The sequence below is a fragment of the Pelodiscus sinensis genome, chromosome 5 (genome assembly GCF_049634645.1).
Source record: "Pelodiscus sinensis isolate JC-2024 chromosome 5, ASM4963464v1, whole genome shotgun sequence".
In the NCBI taxonomy this organism is placed as follows: Eukaryota; Metazoa; Chordata; order Testudines; family Trionychidae; genus Pelodiscus; species Pelodiscus sinensis.
In genome coordinates, this window is record NC_134715.1 from 123,347,559 (window position 1) to 123,365,112 (window position 17,554).

At 47.1% G+C, this 17,554-nt stretch overlaps 1 protein-coding gene across 3 annotated transcripts; it reads left to right on the top strand.

Annotated features, from left to right (window-relative positions):
- The first annotated feature begins 1,890 nt into the window (after positions 1 to 1,890).
- On the top strand, positions 1,891 to 16,344 carry LOC112546114 (uncharacterized). Of its 3 annotated transcripts, none has more exons than XM_025185616.2 (8): positions 1,891 to 2,040; positions 2,460 to 2,509; positions 3,793 to 3,885; positions 8,594 to 9,014; positions 10,118 to 10,264; positions 13,575 to 13,704; positions 14,564 to 14,752; positions 16,052 to 16,344. In XM_025185616.2, the coding sequence occupies exons 2-7, from the start codon at positions 2,486 to 2,488 to the stop codon at positions 14,730 to 14,732; spliced, it is 984 nt and encodes a 327-aa protein (XP_025041401.2). In that variant the 5' UTR covers positions 1,891 to 2,040; positions 2,460 to 2,485; the 3' UTR covers positions 14,733 to 14,752; positions 16,052 to 16,344. The 3 variants fall into 3 exon arrangements, with proteins under 3 accessions (XP_025041401.2, XP_025041402.2, XP_025041417.2); XM_025185617.2 differs by having other exon boundaries at positions 8,597 to 9,014; XM_025185632.2 differs by lacking the exon at positions 14,564 to 14,752.
- The last annotated feature ends 1,210 nt before the right edge of the window (positions 16,345 to 17,554 follow it).

A 17,554-nucleotide genomic window follows, 5' to 3' on the forward strand; every position in this document is an offset into this window, starting at 1 on the left:
CAATGCAGAAAATCCCACTGCAAAACCTGGGGCTGTCTGAATACTGTTGTCCTCAAACCCACTGACTTCCTAGTGCTGCCTAGAACCACTGTTGGAGCTATATGGTGGGGGGAGTTATTTTTAAAACAAATGGTTTATACTGTCTCTGACAGTGCAGTGTTATGACTTGTGATGAGATATTTAGGCTATGTCTTCACTCCAGGGAAGATCAATGTTGCAGTGATCGATCTTTCGGAGTTTGATGTATTGGGTCTAATAAAGACTTGTTAATTGAACTCAGAAGTTGCCCCCATGGGCAGCTGGTATTCTTGCTCCTGCAATGAGTAAGGGGAGCCAACAGGAGTGTTTGCTCCTATCAACCTCCCACGATGGAGACGGTAGGAAAACTAGAATCAATGTACATTTACTCTAGCTATGTAATTAACGCAGCTGGAGTTTTATATCTTGATTTCACCTTCCTCTTTAGTGTAGACCTGGCCTTAGATACACTCTCTTCTTTGTCCTTGACTCTACTGTTGTACTGAGCCACCGTCTTGTCTAAAATCTTACTCCTGCTTCCTGTCATGTAGGCATCTCTGGAGAATATGCTACAAAGAGGTCACGTTCTCCTCTAGTTCTGCAATCTTTCTCATCACACAGCTTTTTTCCCTTCCTTCGTACGGTCCCATGGACGTAGTCCATCACCGCACTGTCTGTTGTATTCACTTGGAAGCATGGGTCCAAGAAGTTTAAATTGTTTACATGGCCCTGAAACTGCCCAACATTAAATAGCTTAAAACAGGTACAGAGACCTCAGTGTGCTTAGTACAATGGCAAACCCAATAAAAATTCTTTTAACTGTGTATTGCAGATACGGAAGGGCCGCAGGGCCGGACCGAGCCATTCCGGTGCCCCAGGCAGACAGGTTAATTGCACTCCGGGTTGGGGGAGGGCGCATGCATGGCCCCCACTCCCCCTGCCTGGCACATGGGGGAGGGCACGCGGAGCTGGCGGTGGCAGGATACACGTGCCCGGACCGGCCCAGCCTGGCTACATCCGTGGCGGGCCGAGCCTGGCCATGCAGGGCCCTGCAGCTGCAGGGAGAAGGGTGCTGCTGGCCGGTGCTGCAGGGGTTAACGCGGCCCCTGCCCTGGTGGCCACTGCAGGGTGGCCACTGGGAGCTGCTGCAGCCCGTGATCTGGAGCCAGGCACACGGCGCCGGATGGCAGCTGTAAGGGGCACTGTGCCCCCCATAGGTTGGCGCCCCGGGCAGCTGCCTGGCTAGCCCATGCCTTAATCCGGCCCTGGGAAGGGGGGTAGAGGGGAATAGTAAAAAGCATTTGAAAGGCAAGGTGTTAAATAAGACTTTTTTTATTTTCCAACATCCCTTTTGCATTAGCTTGAGGGTTTTTTGAGGAAAAATCACCGTGTTTGCCAGTCCTTGTAAATAGTAATAATGGGTTTTTGTGGGGTGGGGAAGGGCAGTTGGAGAGAAGGCAGAAAAAGATAAGTTGAGGGATGACCTGGAGCTGCTGCTGCTGCTGCTGTTGTTGTCGAAAGTCAGATCCTGCTCTGTGTGAAATACAATGGGGGATGATTTAGACAGCGGCAAGACAAACACACAAAAGGGGAAGGAGAGAGTATAAAGACAGAAAATGCAGCTTCTGCCATTAGCGTTGACTTTTGCTTGAAACCTTAGTGCTGGAGAAACACAGGCATGGCACATGGTTTCATTAGCTGCTCTGAGACTTGGCAAACTTGTACCCCAGGGCCCGCCCTGCCTCTTCCCACTACCCTGGGCCCCACAGCTAACATCAATGGGGACCGTCCCATCCATAGGACAGTTGAGGCAGCTTCCATAGAGCCTCCTCTGCCCCCGGGTTCTGGAGCCGGGCACCTCACAAAGGATGGAACGTTCTCCAGCCTGCTCTGGAAACCGCACCAGCACCACTCCTACCGACCAGCCCAGTCAGGCAGCACCTCGGGGCCAACGCCACACGGCAGCTTCTCTCCTGCAGACCTGCCTCCCCGACACCAGGCTCCTGACCACTCTTCCCTGAGGTGAGGGGATAACAGCGAGATGCCAATACACACATCACACCTGCCTGCACCCACATGCCCCAGTCCCACCCACTGTGGCTAGTGGCACCCTTTGGTACACAATGGACTATCTGTGTCACCACAGAGCTGTGGGCTGTTGTGCCTGGTACCAGCTGAACAGGTACAGGCGCCCTCAAAGGACTAGGAAGTCTCCTCCCACCTAATGGAACTAATGGGCAAAGGGCCCAATAGATTCCATGCTAATCAATACCTAGGATTGGGCCACAATCCTGCCCCACTTGCCCACAAGAATAACAGCTCCACTGAAAGCCATGGGAGTCCTTGACCCAGAGTACAGTAACCAGGAGTGGAGGAAGTAAGGGCCTATGGTGGGTTGGTTTGTTGTTTTACTAACTCATCTCTCTCTTCCTTTGTTCCAGGCTCTTTGCGCACCATAGTGTATGTGATGCAGAAAATATCCATTTCCAAGGTGAAGCATATACTGGGATCTCTTTCTCATGGGCATTTTTCCAGTGCATGACACTGAAAGTGGACCATGAGCTCCTGAGAAAAAACTTGCATCCAAGGGCAGCAGAATTCCTAGTTTTCTTTCATTTCGAAGCCAGCCATCTGTACGGCCACCAGGAAAATAGCTGAAATCTTGGGAAAAGCAAAAGTAGGCCTATAAAATATATTCTTGCCCGAATCTCCTGTAGGAAGTTTGTGTGAGTAATGGCTGCAGGTGCTGGCCCAAGGTGTGCACTGACAGACTGTCATGTGCTCTCTGAGCTGAGATCCCGATGGCTTGTCAATGGTAATTTTAAATGAAAGGTCACCTTTTTATTTTACTAATGAAAAACTGTCATTAACCAATAAGATGTAGGCTTGCAAGGTAACTCCTGGGTCATCATGTCCAGTCCCCAGATTGCAGGCAACCCCATGTAATCCTGTAAAATGTCCCTACAAAATCTGGCATCCTGTCAAGGGCTGGTCTGGGGCCAACAGCTGTTGTCGTCTGCAGCTGGATGTATCACTCCCACCAGCTTTGGTATCTAGGGACAGCCACTTTTCCAACTGCGTACCAAACAATACAAACATATAAATTATTCCAGCCATTCTGGTTTCAGGTCCATCTTCATTGCTCGCTCTACACTGGTCAAACCCCATATGAAGGATGTTTTAAGCTCATCCCAGTTCCTCAGCTGGTGTGGATTGGCATAGCGCCTCTGAAATCAATAGAACTGCCTTGGTTTATATTGGCTGAGGACCTGCCCACAGGGTGAAATTCAGACAACCAAGACTGGTACAGCACTGGCATTGTATTCTGAAGGCTTACGTGGGACCTAAGCAGTTCATGCGCCTGGCACTGGTCCTCTGCACTGGGGTGATTTCTTTGTCCCTACTCGGAAGAGGTTTGACGTGGCAACAGGGAAGTTGTTTCAAAGAAACCCGCAACATTAGATGGGAGGAGGTTCCATAGTTCATTGCCAATGGCCTGATGGGCGGTGCTCCACAAGGCTGGCACAGAGGCTGGGATCAGTCCAAGAGACTCCCAGCATCACCAGCTGACCACACAGGATGCTAGAATAGGTGCTGTCTCAGGTGGCTGCCTGAAACTGGGTTTGACAAAGCGTTTAGCAGCTTTTGTGCAATGGCAGCTGATCCTTCCCAAAGCTCTTCACCCTCCCGCATGTAATTCAGCCGGGGGAGTGGGTGATACAATGCTGTATGCTTGGGCTGAGTAACCGATGGTGTTTTCTTCTCTCTATTCAGCCACCTGTCTCTTTGGACATGTACAAGAGCTTGTATATGTCAGACTACAGACCGTACAGCAACTACAAACCACCCATTGAGAATCACTCGCAGGTACTCCGGGTCATTCCACCTTAATGCATCAGTCCTTCATAATCTACAGAGGCAGCCCAGCCAGAGTGGCTCGTATCTAAGCAACACACCACACGCACACATAGTCTAACCCACACACGCCCAGCCTGGCTCTGTTCCCTTCTAGTGGTTGAATGGTGTAGAGAAGTTTGTGAGTCAGCTACTGACTTTGAGCAGACAGAGGTGGGATGGCTAATCAAAGCCAAATAGAGTGAAATTAATGCTTTTAAGTACAGAGGTCTCTCCTTCCTGCTACTGCTGATCTATCCAAGGGTGTCCTGTTACAGCAGGAATTGTCTTCTCATGACTGGCCATATGGGGGACATTTTCAGAGGTGCCAAAGGGATAACTTAAGAACACTGATTCCATGGTGAGTCACTGTGCTCCTAAGTCCCCGGTATAGTCAATTGCCAGGAGGTGGTAATAAATAACTCCCCTAATCAGGGTGCTGCAGTTTCTCTTGAGTGATAGAGCTTGTGACAAGCCCCACTGGTGTAACCATGTGCGAGTCAGGATCAGACCTGTTGTGCTAATGTCACAAGGTTGAAATCCTTCCAAAACCTCCTTCTACAGCAGGAGGAAAGGGTCAGGAGCAGCTCCTTGCTGCAGATTTCTGAAGGGAAGTAATTTGTGTTTCTTTTTAAATTGCCTTGCAGTAGGAGTGAACCCGTGAACTATTTAATCTGATTGGCCTCCTTTGGCCTGGCCTGTGCTAATTGACTGTGACAGTCAACTCAGTACAGCAGCTGTTTGCACTGGGAAAGGAGACTGCCCCAAGGGGGCTGTTCTTAACAGTTGCTCAAGTGGCAGGATCTACTCTGTGCCTGACATAAAGTCCAGGGTGGGGTGTGGGAGGGAGAAATTGCCTGAGTTGCTGTTGCTTGGTGGTTCTGAGAGGTGACACCTCCTTGCAGGGAGAGATTTGACATGCAGTGTTAAGCTGGCAGGACAGCAGGTGAGAGCAAAGACTCATGCCATGGCCACCAATGCTTTCTGTTGTCTAAACAAAGATGCACACTAGGTTCCATGCTCCTCTGTTCTGCATCCTCCCGCTTTTCCCCTCATTGCCAGCTTGCATCCTCCTGCCCTCTCTTACGCTCATTAACATTCCCTGTGCTAAACTCCGGCTGGTCTCCAGCTGGCTACTGGTTCTGTAGGTTACCCAACCCTCAGGTGGCTGTTTCCCCTCCAAGATCCCGGTTTTAGAACATAAGCACATAAGAACATAAGAATGGCTGTACTGGGTCAGACCAAAGGTCCATCTAGTCCAGTATCCTGTCTGTCGACAGTGGCCAGCACCACGTGCCCCAGAGAGGGTGGACCGAAGACAATGATCAAGCGATTTGTCTCCTGCCATCCCTCTCCAGCCCCTGACAGACAGAGGCCAAGGACACCATTTTATCCCCTGGCTAATAGCATTTTATGGACCTAACCTCCATGAAATTATCTAGCTTCTCTTTAAACTCTATTATAGTCCTAGCCTTCACAGTCTCCTCTGGCAAGGAGTTCCACAGGTTGACTACACGCTGTGTGAAGAACTTTCTTTTATTAGTTTTAAACCTGCTCCCCATTAATTTCATTTTAACCCTCTGCCTCCCCAGGCTCATCCATTCCACAGCTCAGACTGAGAGAGAAGTGTTGTTTTCTGTGTCCCCTGCCAACACTGCAGCTTTTATTCTGTAAAGTGCCTTAGAAGGCAGTGTGCTTTGGGTGAATGTCCTGACATATGAATGGGCTTGCTCAGATGATTAGAAGGGAGGAAATGTCTGAGAACTGGGGCATTTCTCTGGGTTTCAACATGTGCTGGAATGGCTGTTACTCCTTGTTCCTGTGCTAAGTCCAAAGACTGAGAAGAGAGAAGGTTGCTCAGTTTTATTCTATTTTCTTTCCATCTCAAAGAACTCCAGAGAAAGTCACCTTCTGGTGTTAGGTTCCAGCGGTTTTTAAGAGAACGGATTTACTCAGTCATGTCCCTTAATGAAATGTCAAGTTTAAATGAGCCATAATTAATATTGTGTGTGGAGAAGCCAGGGAATTCCTTAACCTCAGAGGATTGGTTGAAAAAATATGGGAGTTTGTTGTTAGGGAAAAGTAAAGACACCAGTTATGTCCACATTAAAATAGAGGACAGACAAATTAGATATTTGGTTACCTTTTATTCAATATGCAGAGTACATTGACCTGCAATAAAACCAGTGCACTCGTCCAATTATTTTGAATATTAATATTTGATAGACATGCCTAGCTCTGTTAAATGTGTGTATTGAGATGCCACTTTCTTTATTAAAAGCTCTAGAAGCAATGTGTTGTGATGATACTCACTCTATCATATGGCAACACCCTGTTTAAATAGAAATATCTCAGGATTATTTTGATGTGATGTCTACACAAGAGAGAACTTCATGTTGCTTTTTGGGGTTTTTTTTGGGTTGTTTACATGGTAAGGATTTGTAAATTTGTTGAAAATTCCTAGTTTAAATGAATAGTTGAATTTAAAAAAAAAGCCATCACTGGAAGTTAGATATCAGAACTCCTTTGGATGCTCGCTTCTGACCTTAATTTTCTTATCATTAGACAGTTTTTCCTAATATCTAACCTAAATTTTCCTTGCTGCAGATGTAACCCATTACTGTTTGTCCTACTTCAGTGAACATAAAGAGAACTCTTGATCATTGTCCTCTGTAACAGGCCTTCGTGTATTTGAAGACTGTCATCAGGTTCCTCCCCTTCGTCGTGTTTTCTCCAGAGTCCAGACTAAACATACCCCATTTCTTTTTCCTTTTAAACCTTTCCTCATACATTGGGTTTTCTAAACCTTTATTCCTAGTTTTTGCTCTTCTCTGGACTCTCTCCAACTTGTCCACATCTTTCTTAAAGAATGGTGCCCATGATGGGTCAAAATACACCAGAAGAAGAGACACCAGAGTCAAGCAGAACATGAGAGTTAGCTCCCATATCTCACATAAATACTCATTATATACCCCAGAATGTAGTTTGCTTTTTTTCCACAGCTGCATCATCTTGTTAATTTATATTCACCGTGGGACACATGGTAACCCCAGATCTTTTTCAGAAATACTCCCGCCTCACCAGTTATACCCCATTCTGTAGTTTTCCATTTGATTTGTCTTTAAGTGTAGCATTTTGCAATTGTCTTTTTATTGAATGTCATCTTGTGGGGTTTTTTTGGTCTTCGCTTCAGCAAAATCACCTGGGTGTGATTCAACTTACTTCTTCCCCTTCTACTGTCCACCGCTTGGCTTTTTATAACATTAATACATGTATCATTTTTCTCCACTCCATTGCCACTCTAACTTTGCCATTTTAGAGTGGAAACTAGCCTACTGCAGCATTCTGTAGCTCTGTTCTGAAGTGGGAATGCTTCAGTTACCAATATGTTCCATCAGTCTGCTCCTGAATTGTGGCAATATTAGTCAATAACAGGCACATTGGTCTCCATCAGCCACAATTCCAGGCATTTTGGCTCAGTTTAAGCTTTTCTGAAGCTGTCAGTAAGCGGCAAGCTGGGGATCCCTCCTTGTTGGCTAAAACTTTTGGTGTTGAGGATTATTTGATTTTATTTGACCAGTATAAGTGGATTGCTGTTGGCTCAGTCTGACAATCAGAGTTCCAGGGCTCACTATAACAATGTAAGGAAGGGGGGGGGGCTGGTTTTATTTCTAAACAGGCTGTTATCAATGGAGTCCTGTTAGGTCTCTGATGGGTTCAGGCCTGGATTCTGTTCCTGGATCACAGAGGACAGACCCTGATGTCCAGCTGGAAGCCAGTTAGAGTCACCCAAAATAACGCCCCACAACTATAGTAAAAGTAGCAATGAAAATGGCAGGAAGAGGAGCAGGCTGATCAGTGGCTTTCCATACCTTTTCAATACGGTAAGTTTAATAGGTTCGTAAAGTTTTAAGGCCAGAAGGGACCACGAGATGATCGGGGGAACTAACAGCCTTGCTGGGCCCCTGGGCAAGGCGGAGGGGCGGAGGTGGTGCTGTGGTACTGGAAGGGGGCAGAGCCTCACGCAGAAGGGGCAGGGTGAAGGGCAGCCTGGCCTCAGCACTACCCAGACTGTAGCACCTGCACCCCTTGATAGATAAATGTCTATCAGGGATGGTCTAGACAGTACTTGGTCCTGCCATGAGGGCAGGGGACTGGACTCGATGACCTCTTGAAGTCCCTTCCAGTCCTAGTGTTCTATGATTCTGTGATTCCCCCCTCCCCCCCCCCCCCCCCCCCCCCCCCAGGTTTCAGAGCTGCCTGGAGCATGGTGCTTTGGTGGCAATTTAAAGGGCTCTGGGCATTGAGTAGCAGCAACGGGGTGGCCGGGAGCTGGGAGCTCTTTAGAATCACCAGGTCCCAGGGCAGTTGCCTCCTATGCCCTCCCCACATCGGTGGATCTTCCTGCACTGCAAACAAGCCATAGAATTTACCGCATTTGAGGCCAATAACTCGTGTTTGACTAAAGCATATTTTCTAATGGTACAGTTCCCCAGTGGCTCTGCTTTCCAAGTCATACAATACTTTGCTAATCTGATGGCTGCTTTTAATGTATTTGGGTACACTGATCCCAAAGGCTCTATACTTGGCAGTAGGCAGGTACCCTCACGTTCAGAAGTCACTAGACCATCTTTCCAATATATCCACCTCCCCTCCATTCACCTGTGACTTGTTTCCGCAGAAGATTAAAATAGCAGAAGCCCAACTAAAAGCCAAGGAGTTTTCACAGCTTTCTAAGTACCGGCCTCCAGTCATGTGTAAGGAATATCCAGTCAGCCAGGGAAAAGAAATTGCCGAAGGACTGTGCAGTCAAGCACCTGTTAGCTCAGACGATAAACTGGAAAAGGGTCACAAAGGCGGCTCATTTGGTCCTGAATCATTCCGAGAGGTCCAGGAAGAGCAGAGGAAGTATTTTAACACCGTCCTTCCAAACGCTAACCAATACCTTTCTAAATGTTATCCCCACCCGGAGCAAGCTGCAACACAGGCGGACAAAACGGAGAGAACACAACTGTCCATCATGCCACAAGGAGAAGCTGCTGCTTCTTCACCATTATTTTTCCAGCCTCCTGAAGCCACCGAGCAATGTCCAGGAACAGAAGGTAATTCTCACTATCCTCCAGCTAACGTTTGTTTACGAATGCAGACCTGAACTAAGTGGCTGACCGTATTCCTTGTAAGCTGTGTGCATGTGCAGTTGCTCAGGAGAGATTCCACTGCCACCCAGCTGATTAGCAGAGCACGCACAGCTAAGTTTGTGTTTCTCCTGGTGGTGCACATTCACATGTGCCTTGGTGCACATGAAAAAATTAAGCCGCAAATGGATGGAGCAGATTAGAGGGAACAGTGGTTGCCGAATAGCTGGCTCTATAGAAGGGATTTGGGTGGCCCCCTTACCGTAGTATCTAAGCACCTCACAATCTTTAACATATTATCCTCACCACAACCCTGTCAGCTAGGGCAGGGCTAAGAACCCCATTTTACAGATGAGGAACTGAGGCAAAGAGAGCCTAATCCCAGATCCCCAAAGCTATTTAGACTCCTTTCATCTATGGAAGTCAGGAGCCTAAATACTGTGGTGACTCAGCGCCATAGTGACTTGGCCAAGGTCACACAGGGAGTCTGTGGTGGAGCAGGAAATTGAGCCGAAGGTCAGCAAAACCATGGAGCCACACAAATGGTGAACAGTATCATTTCACAGACATTAACCTCCACTTGCATAATATCATCATAGAGCCATAGGGTTGGAAGAGACCTCAGGAGTCAAGTCCAACCGCCTGTTAAAAGCAGGACCGATCCCAATTAAATTACCCCAGCCAGGGCTTTGTCAAGCTGGGACTTCAAAACTTCTAGGGATGGAGATTCCACCACCTCCCTAGTAACCCATTCCAGTGCTTCACCGCCCTCCTAGGGGAATAGTTTTTCCTAACATCCAACCTAGACCTCCCCCCACCGCAACTTGAGACCATGGCTCCTCGTTCTGTCATAATTCATCTTTTCCCTTCTTCCCCCCTCAGGACCTAAACTGTGATCCATCACAGAGCTGGTATAATTCAGTGACATTCTACCGCAGTTGATGGAGCTATGACAATTTTATACCAGCTGGGGATCTGACCCCTTGACTTTGTCAGGATGCAAAGCAAGAGAGTAATTAAAACAAGGGTGACTTTCCTTATATCACAATGTGTGTTCTTTCCCCTCCTAGGTCAGGAAGGGCCAGTGTCTAACATGCGAAGACCAAGACAGACCTGGGACAACTATCAGCAATTTATCCGGGAGACGTGCAGAGCTAGGCAAGCAAAAGCTCAGCAGAACAGGAGCCTGGTCTTGGGGTCGTCTGTGTTTAGGGAAGGTTGGTTGATTTAGCTGCCTGGCAACAGTCTACCTGTGAGTGTGAGGCATCCTTACAGAGGAGCTGCTGGCCCAGTTTTGGCATTCAAGCCAATGAAAAGGCCCTAGGGAGAAGAATGGGGATTGAATGACTAAAACAGGGTGGGAACGTTCGATACATTTCCGGGCAGAACGGAAGGGGACTCCCATTTGGCACCCACCATTCACATGCATGCCAGATAGTTAGAAGGGCAATGGCTCAGATTTGGGCCCACTATTAATTTCTGTGGGTGCAAAATTTTGCAGCTGCAAAGTTCAGTTAGGTCAAAGGAGGCTGGAGCCAAGCCCCTTGAAGGTTTGCTTTTCCCAGTTGCGACAGAACTCTGCAGCTAGCCAGAGCCGTACAGATTCCATGAGCTATCTGCTGAACCACATGGGTGGAATCTCACACAAGACCTCTGGCCCAGTTTATGGGCCTAGTACAGAGCCTAATGAAGTCCATTTTCCATTTGCTGGGGTTTGGTGGGAGCTCCATGACCTCTTTCGTGGCACTCCAGCTGCTGGCTCCAAACCACAATGCCTTGAACAACCCTGATTCTGTCCAGCAGAGGCAGCAGGACACAAATATTAACCAGTACATTACAGCTGGACCAAATTTTTTTTGCATTTAAAACATGTTAGAACCCTGTCAAGATTGCTTTAATGTCAGTGACAGCGTGGTCCAGTACCTGCCTGAAAAATGTTACAGCACAAACCAACAAACAAAAATTGCTAAAGCTATTTACCATTCATGTTCATTTAGCATTAACACAGTCATTCTGGAAGTGGGGGGTGGTTTTTTAACCTTTTTGTACTGGAGATCCTCTTGGGATTTACAAAATAATTGTAATACAGCTTTTAAGACTAGAAGAGGTAGGAGGCTGAAGCCACCTGAGCCCCACAACCCACGCCAGGGGCTGACAGCCCAAGTCCATGTCTCTACTCCCAACCATACCATGACCCCAGGTGGAGAAACCCTGCAGGATAGAACAAGGGATGCCAGCCTAGAAAGTGACTATTCCTCTGGACCATTCCCTTCCCGTCTATAAAACCAGTCTCCTACAGCAAAAGAACAGGAGCACTTCTAGTGGGGTGGGGAGAAGAGTCAGTGCAGCAGAGCTGATGTTTCTCACTTGCAGGGATCTGCCCAGTGTTGGTCCTTTTGCCTGTTGGGAGATCACACTACAGGTCTAATACCAGGACTGAGCTGCTGCTCTGCTTCATCAGCTTTTGGGCCTCTTTTCTGCATCAGCCAATATCTGTGCTACATCCCCACGCACATGAAAGTGTGTCACTCATTAGACAGAGAGTAGGAATAGATTACACAGCTGGGAACACTCTTGCACGTGTCTGGAGAGGGATTGCATGATCTAAGGGTATGTCTACACTACAAAGTTAGTTCGAACTAACGTCCGTTAGTTCGAACTAACTTTAATAGGTGCTACACTAGCGCTCCGTTAGTTCGAATTTAATTCGAACTAACAGAGCGCTTACTTCGAACTAGGAAAACCTCATTTTACGAGGATTAAGCCCAGTTCGAACTAGCTAGTTCGAATTAAGGGGTGTGTAGCCCCTTAATTCGAACTACTGGGAGGCTAGCCCTCCCCAGCTTTCCCTGGTGGCCACTCTGGCCAACACCAGGGAAACTCGTCTGCCCCCCTCCCGGCCCCCTTAAAGGGGCACGGGCTGGCTACGGTGCCCGTGCCAGGTGCAAGCATGCCAGCACCCAGCCAGCAGACCCTGCACCTGGCACGGCTCGAGCCACCCACCCGATGCCCCCCAGCCCTCCCCCTCTTCCCGGGACCAGGCTGGCGGCTCCCGGGAGCTTGCCCGGGACCGCAAGAGGCGGGCACCCGCCTGGGCTAGTGCAGACATCGTGGACCTCGTCTACGATCTCCGCACTAGGCACAGGAAAGTGGCCAGCTAGGGCAGGAGAGCTGCCAGCCTGGCCACCCAGGAGCAGGTGTGCATGAAAATCAAGGGGGTCCATTGAGACCCCCGACCCTGAGCCCTGAGCTTACAATGGCCGTCCTGGTTCAGACCAAAGGTCCATCTAGCCCAGTAGCCTGTCTGCCGACAGCGGCCAACCCTAGGGACCCTGGAGGGGATGGACCGAAGACAGTGACCAAGCCATTTGTCTCGTGCCATCCCTCTCCAGCCTTCCACAAACCTTGGGCAGGGACACCACTCCTACCCCCTGGCTAATACCACTCCATGGACCCAGCCTCCATGACTTGATCTCACTTCCCTTTAAACTCTGTTCTAGTTCTATCCTTCACAGCCTCCTGCAGCAAGGAGTTCCACAGGTTGACTCTTTGCTTTGTGAAGAACAATTTTCTGTTACTAGTTTGAAGCCTGCTACCCATTCCTTTCCTTTGGTGTCCTCTAGTCCTTCTTTATGGGAACTAATGAAGAACTTTTCTGTATGCACCCTCTCCACCCAACTCCTGCTTTTAGAGACCTCTATCCTGTCCCCCCTCCATCTCCTCTTTTCTAAGCTGAAAAGTCCCAGTCTCTTTAGCCTCTCTTCATATGGGACCTGTTCCCAACCTCTGATCATTTTAGTTGCCCTCCCCTCTCCCAGCCTCTCTCTTCCCCTCTCCCACCTCCTTTTCCCAGTCTCCCCCAGTTTTGTTCAATAAAGACAGATTCCATTTTTGAACACAATTGTCCTTTATTTTGTACATCAAGAAAAGGGGCTAGGGAAGGGTAAGTGGAAGGAGGTGAGGGAGGAATGGGGCACGAGCCCCCGATGGGGAGGACTGGGATGGCTCTGCGGGCTTCTGGGGGTGGAAGCTCTCATGCAGCCCCCCCAATTGCCCCCTCTCCCCAGATGGCAGCCTGCGGCAAGTGCAGCCGGGCTGATGGCCGAGTGCTGTGATGTGCCCAGTGTGGGTACTCCGGGCACTCCAAGCCAGGACTGCTTTGCAAGCAGGGCACCCCTGAGAACTGTCTGTCCGGGGTGGGGGTCGGGACCCTTTAAGCACAGCCCTCGGCTAGCCTGAGACAGCATCTCCACGCTCTAAGTCCTCCTCTGATGCCCTGCCGGCACTGCTTCCGGCCATCCTAAAGCCCGGTTCAGGGTCCACTTAATGTGGACATGCTAGTTCGAATTAGCAAAACGCTAATTCGAACTAGTTTTTAGTTCTAGACGCGTTAGTTCGAATTAGCTTAGTTTGAATTAACTAATTTGAACTAAGTTAGTTTGAATTAGCACTGTAGTGTGGACGTACCCTCAGAGAGGAGGAGTGGACAGACGTTTTAGTTGTTTGAGATCTCTGATCTTTCAACAGATTGCTGCAGTTCGGATGGAACAAGCACCTACAGCACAGATTACAAATACTGGTCCGGAGTCCACAAAGAGCATTTCAAAGCACACAAGAATTTCTCTAAAATTGTCTTTGAAGATGGCTCCCTTAACGAGTAAGTGAGATTTGGGCACTAGGGTGACCGGGTGGGAGAGAAGAAGAACATGGGGGTTTGTTATCTTCGATTTTTGAACCATAGAGTAAGATTTCCATGATACTTCTCCAATGTCTCTCTTCTTGCCCATAGTGTAATAAATAACAAGCAACATAAAAACAAAGCTTTCCTTCAGGATAAAATGATTTCACAAGGCTCAGTCTCCCTCTCCTGAAAAATCTCATAGAAGGAGACAGAAGGGATGTTAAATTCCACTGTGGTTTCCCCCACTAGAGCATCCTACTAAATATCCCCTTAAGAAAGGCATTTGGGGCCCTGGAGCTGGCTGTGTATGGTTCATCTGTACAGGCCAGACACTAATACTCTGGGGGTATGTCTACACTACCCCGCTAGTTCGAACTAGCGGGGTAGTGTAGACATACCCTGAGATACTCTGAGAAGTTGCAGATCATGCCATAGCTCATTGAAAGGTGATTTCCATCTTCCCACTCCAATTCGCCCTGACGTCTTGATTTTGATATATGATTTCAGAGTCATGGGATGGCCAGGGACCCTTGTTACTAGAATTAAAAATTCCCATAAAGCCTTGTCTAAAGCAGGGGATTTGCTAGGGTGTAGCAGTAACATTGCAATTCTCAGTTCAGATACCCCAGTGGAATTTACCCCAATTTCAGGCAGGCAGAAATTGCATTTTTCCTTCCCTGCCCTTGAGGTTTGAACCGATGCATGGGTAGCTGGCCAGCCACTGCTGAAACTGGGGCAAATCCCAAGTCAGGACAGGGCCTTAGTGCATGTGTTTGGATATGATAGAGCTTGGCTTTGATGTTACCTTCTTACCCATTATTCTTGTGCTCCACAGGAGCCCCTGGGTCTCAGAATACAAGGACAGCTACAGTATTTTCTTGCAGAAGCTGAACTGGCCATCTCCCAGCGCCATGTCAGCTCTGTGCTCTGCTGTAAAGCCCATCACACATCTGTCCCATGGGCTGGCTTCTCACCAGCCCATTCCAGTGAATGCAGTCTTCTGAGCCTGGCCATACAGACCGTGGTAGGTGCCAGGGTCACCCACGATGTTACAATGTTATCCCTAGAGCCAGGTCACATTTTGACACTGTTGAGACAGTGACAATTTAAAAAAAAAAAAAAAAGAGAAGAGAAGAGAAGCCCAAACTTGAGACTCCCCCCTCAACCAACTAACTGGGAAAGATAATGAAATAGCTGATGCAGAGCCAAGCCCTGGTTTCTTTACTCATGCAACCTGTCCCTGGTATTTGGGTTAGGTCTCATCTTTGATGCCCAAAAGGGAAGATATCTGAGGTGTGAGGCTGTTTTAGGAGCATTTGGAGTTGCAAAAATCCACAGAGATGGGAAAGACCTGCCAATGGTGCCAAATGTCAGTAGGAAGAGCTACTACTGTGGATTCTGAGCTGTTCTTAGTTTCTCTGCGCCATATCTTCTGACCCTGACTTTGTTGTAAATGAACAGGGCTTGTCACGTAAGTGGGGTGGCCCATATTCAGAAGAGTTCTTACGCACGTGCTGTAAATCCATCTTCAGTCAGGGCAACATATAAGCACTGGGCCCAAAGCATGTGCTTAAAGCTAAGCATGCACTTAAACAGCCAACCCCAAGCTTTCAAAACTCACAAGTCAGTCTTCCCCTAAATCAGGAGATTTAAAAAAAAATAAACTTTTGGTTCTTTTTGTTTGTCTTCTGGTTTTGAGCTTTTTGGAGTCACATTTTCAAGCTTTTCTCCACAAACAAGGACTAAAATCTTAATATTAAAAAATAAGAAAGAGCTGTGATTCCCATGTGATCATGTGACTCTAAGAGCTGGAACTTCAGTAAAGACACCAAGTAGCATGTTGTCTGCAGTAAAATTATAGAAGCTGGGACCACAATTTAAATGCTGTCGTAAATGGAGCTGCTTCTCTCAAATGGGGCCAGAGCAAGTAAAGCCTGTAATTTTCCATAAGGGTGCATCTACACTGCCCCCTTAACTTGAAATAAGCTATACAATTTGAGCTATGCAAATTGCGTAGCCTATTTCATAATTTGGCATTGTCTCTACAGCGCCAAATTTTGAAATAAAACCTCTATTCTGAAATGCCCCTTAGTCCTTGTGGAATGAGGTTTACAGGGACGTTGGAATAGCGTGCCTGTTATTTCTAAAGATATTTCGAAATAACGGGAGTACTGTCAAGATGCGGAATAGCTATTTTAGGATACTGGACGTATCCTGAAATAGCGCCACAGTGTAGATGTACCCTAACAGATTTCATCTTAGTGTCTAAGGTTCTAGTTTTCTTTATCATTTGTTATCCATGCCTCCTTTTTTGTAACTGCAGGTCTGGGAGCTATCCAACATGCAAGCCATGATGACACCTGCTCAAGACCATGGAGTCCTGGAAGACCCTTTATATTCCACATTTACTATTATGTTCATAGAATATTTTTGAAGTAATTAACATAGATCTATTTTTTATTTACAGATTTTTAGTAAAAGTAAACTAGAACACTGGTTTCATTGTATATCAGAAATTATCTTTAGTACAGTGCAGTATGTTTAGCTAAAGAAATATTCAGGATGCTTCAATTGGTTGTGTTGAGAAATAAAATTTGGCAATACAATTTATTTTTCAAAGCAGTAAATAGTGTTAAAGTGTGTTGATTTAACCTACTCCCTCTTAAAGTCTTATGTCACTGAATGAGAATTTACATCTGTATTCACTAGCAAAAAGCTTTGTTTACTCATAATTTAGGTTGCTGGGTGGTAGTTGGTGTCCTTCTAGAATGTTAAGATCAGCTACAGTTGAGCCTCTGGAAACTAGGAAACACATTGGCTACGTCGAGACTGGTATGATTTTCCGCAAATGCTTTTAACGGAAAAGTTTTCCGTTAAAAGCATTTGCGGAAAAGAGCGTCTAGATTGGCACGGACGCTTTTCCACAAACGCACTTTTTGTGGAAAAGCATCCGTGCCGATCTAGACGCACTTTTCCGCAAAAAAGCCCCGATCACCATTTTTGCGATCGGGGCTTTTTTGCGCAAAGCAAATCTGAGCTGTCTACACTGGCCCTTTTGTGCAAAAGCTTTGCGCAAAAGGACTTTTGCCCGAACGGGAGCAGCATAGTATTTCCGCAAGAAGCACTGATTTCTTACAGTAGGAAGTCAGTGTTCTTGCGGAAATTCAAGCGGCCAGTGTAGACAGCTGGCAAGTTTTTCTGGAAAAACTTGCCAGTCTAGACACAGCCATTATGATACATACTATCCTTACAACGTAACCTTAACTCTGCCCCCTGCAGCTAGCAAAAGCCACTGTATTGATTCTGTAAGGGTGGTGCCAAAGTAAGCAGACACAAAGAAGAACAAAGAGAAGGTGCCAATGTTGTTTTTACTGTATTTGCAAGATTTGAAATCCAGAATTTATCTGTGTGATCACTGGAAGGTCTGCTGCTAAGTATGCAAAATCAGTGATTGATTGTGGAAAGCTTCCAAAAATCAGCATCGTAGGGTGCGTCTAGACTATAGGATTTTTTCGAAAATAGTGGCCTTTTTTTCAAAAAACTTCCCCTGTGTCTAGACTGCTACTGCGTTCTTTTGAAAATAAATCGAAAGAACGTGGCAGTTTTTTCGACCGGGAAAACCTCATTTTACGAGGAAGAACGTCTTTTTTTGAAAGTGCTTTTTCAAAAAAGGTGCTATGTAATGCAAACTGTGCTTTTTCAAAAGAGAGCATCCAGACTGCCTGGGTGCTCTCTTTTGAAAAAGTGGCTTGCTTTTTCGAAAATACTGGTTGTAGTCTAGACGCTTTTTTTCGAAAGAGGCTTTTTCGAAAGTACAGTATCTTTC

Bases quoted from the DNA above. Each gene is read 5' to 3' on its own strand.
- LOC112546114 (XM_025185616.2), top strand. From the start codon at position 2,486: ATGCAGAAAATATCCATTTCCAAG. The intron at 9,015-10,117 runs GTAATTCTCACT...TTCCCCTCCTAG, and splicing joins GCAATGTCCAGGAACAGAAG to GTCAGGAAGGGCCAGTGTCT. The intron at 13,705-14,563 runs GTAAGTGAGATT...TGTGCTCCACAG, and splicing joins GAAGATGGCTCCCTTAACGA to GAGCCCCTGGGTCTCAGAAT.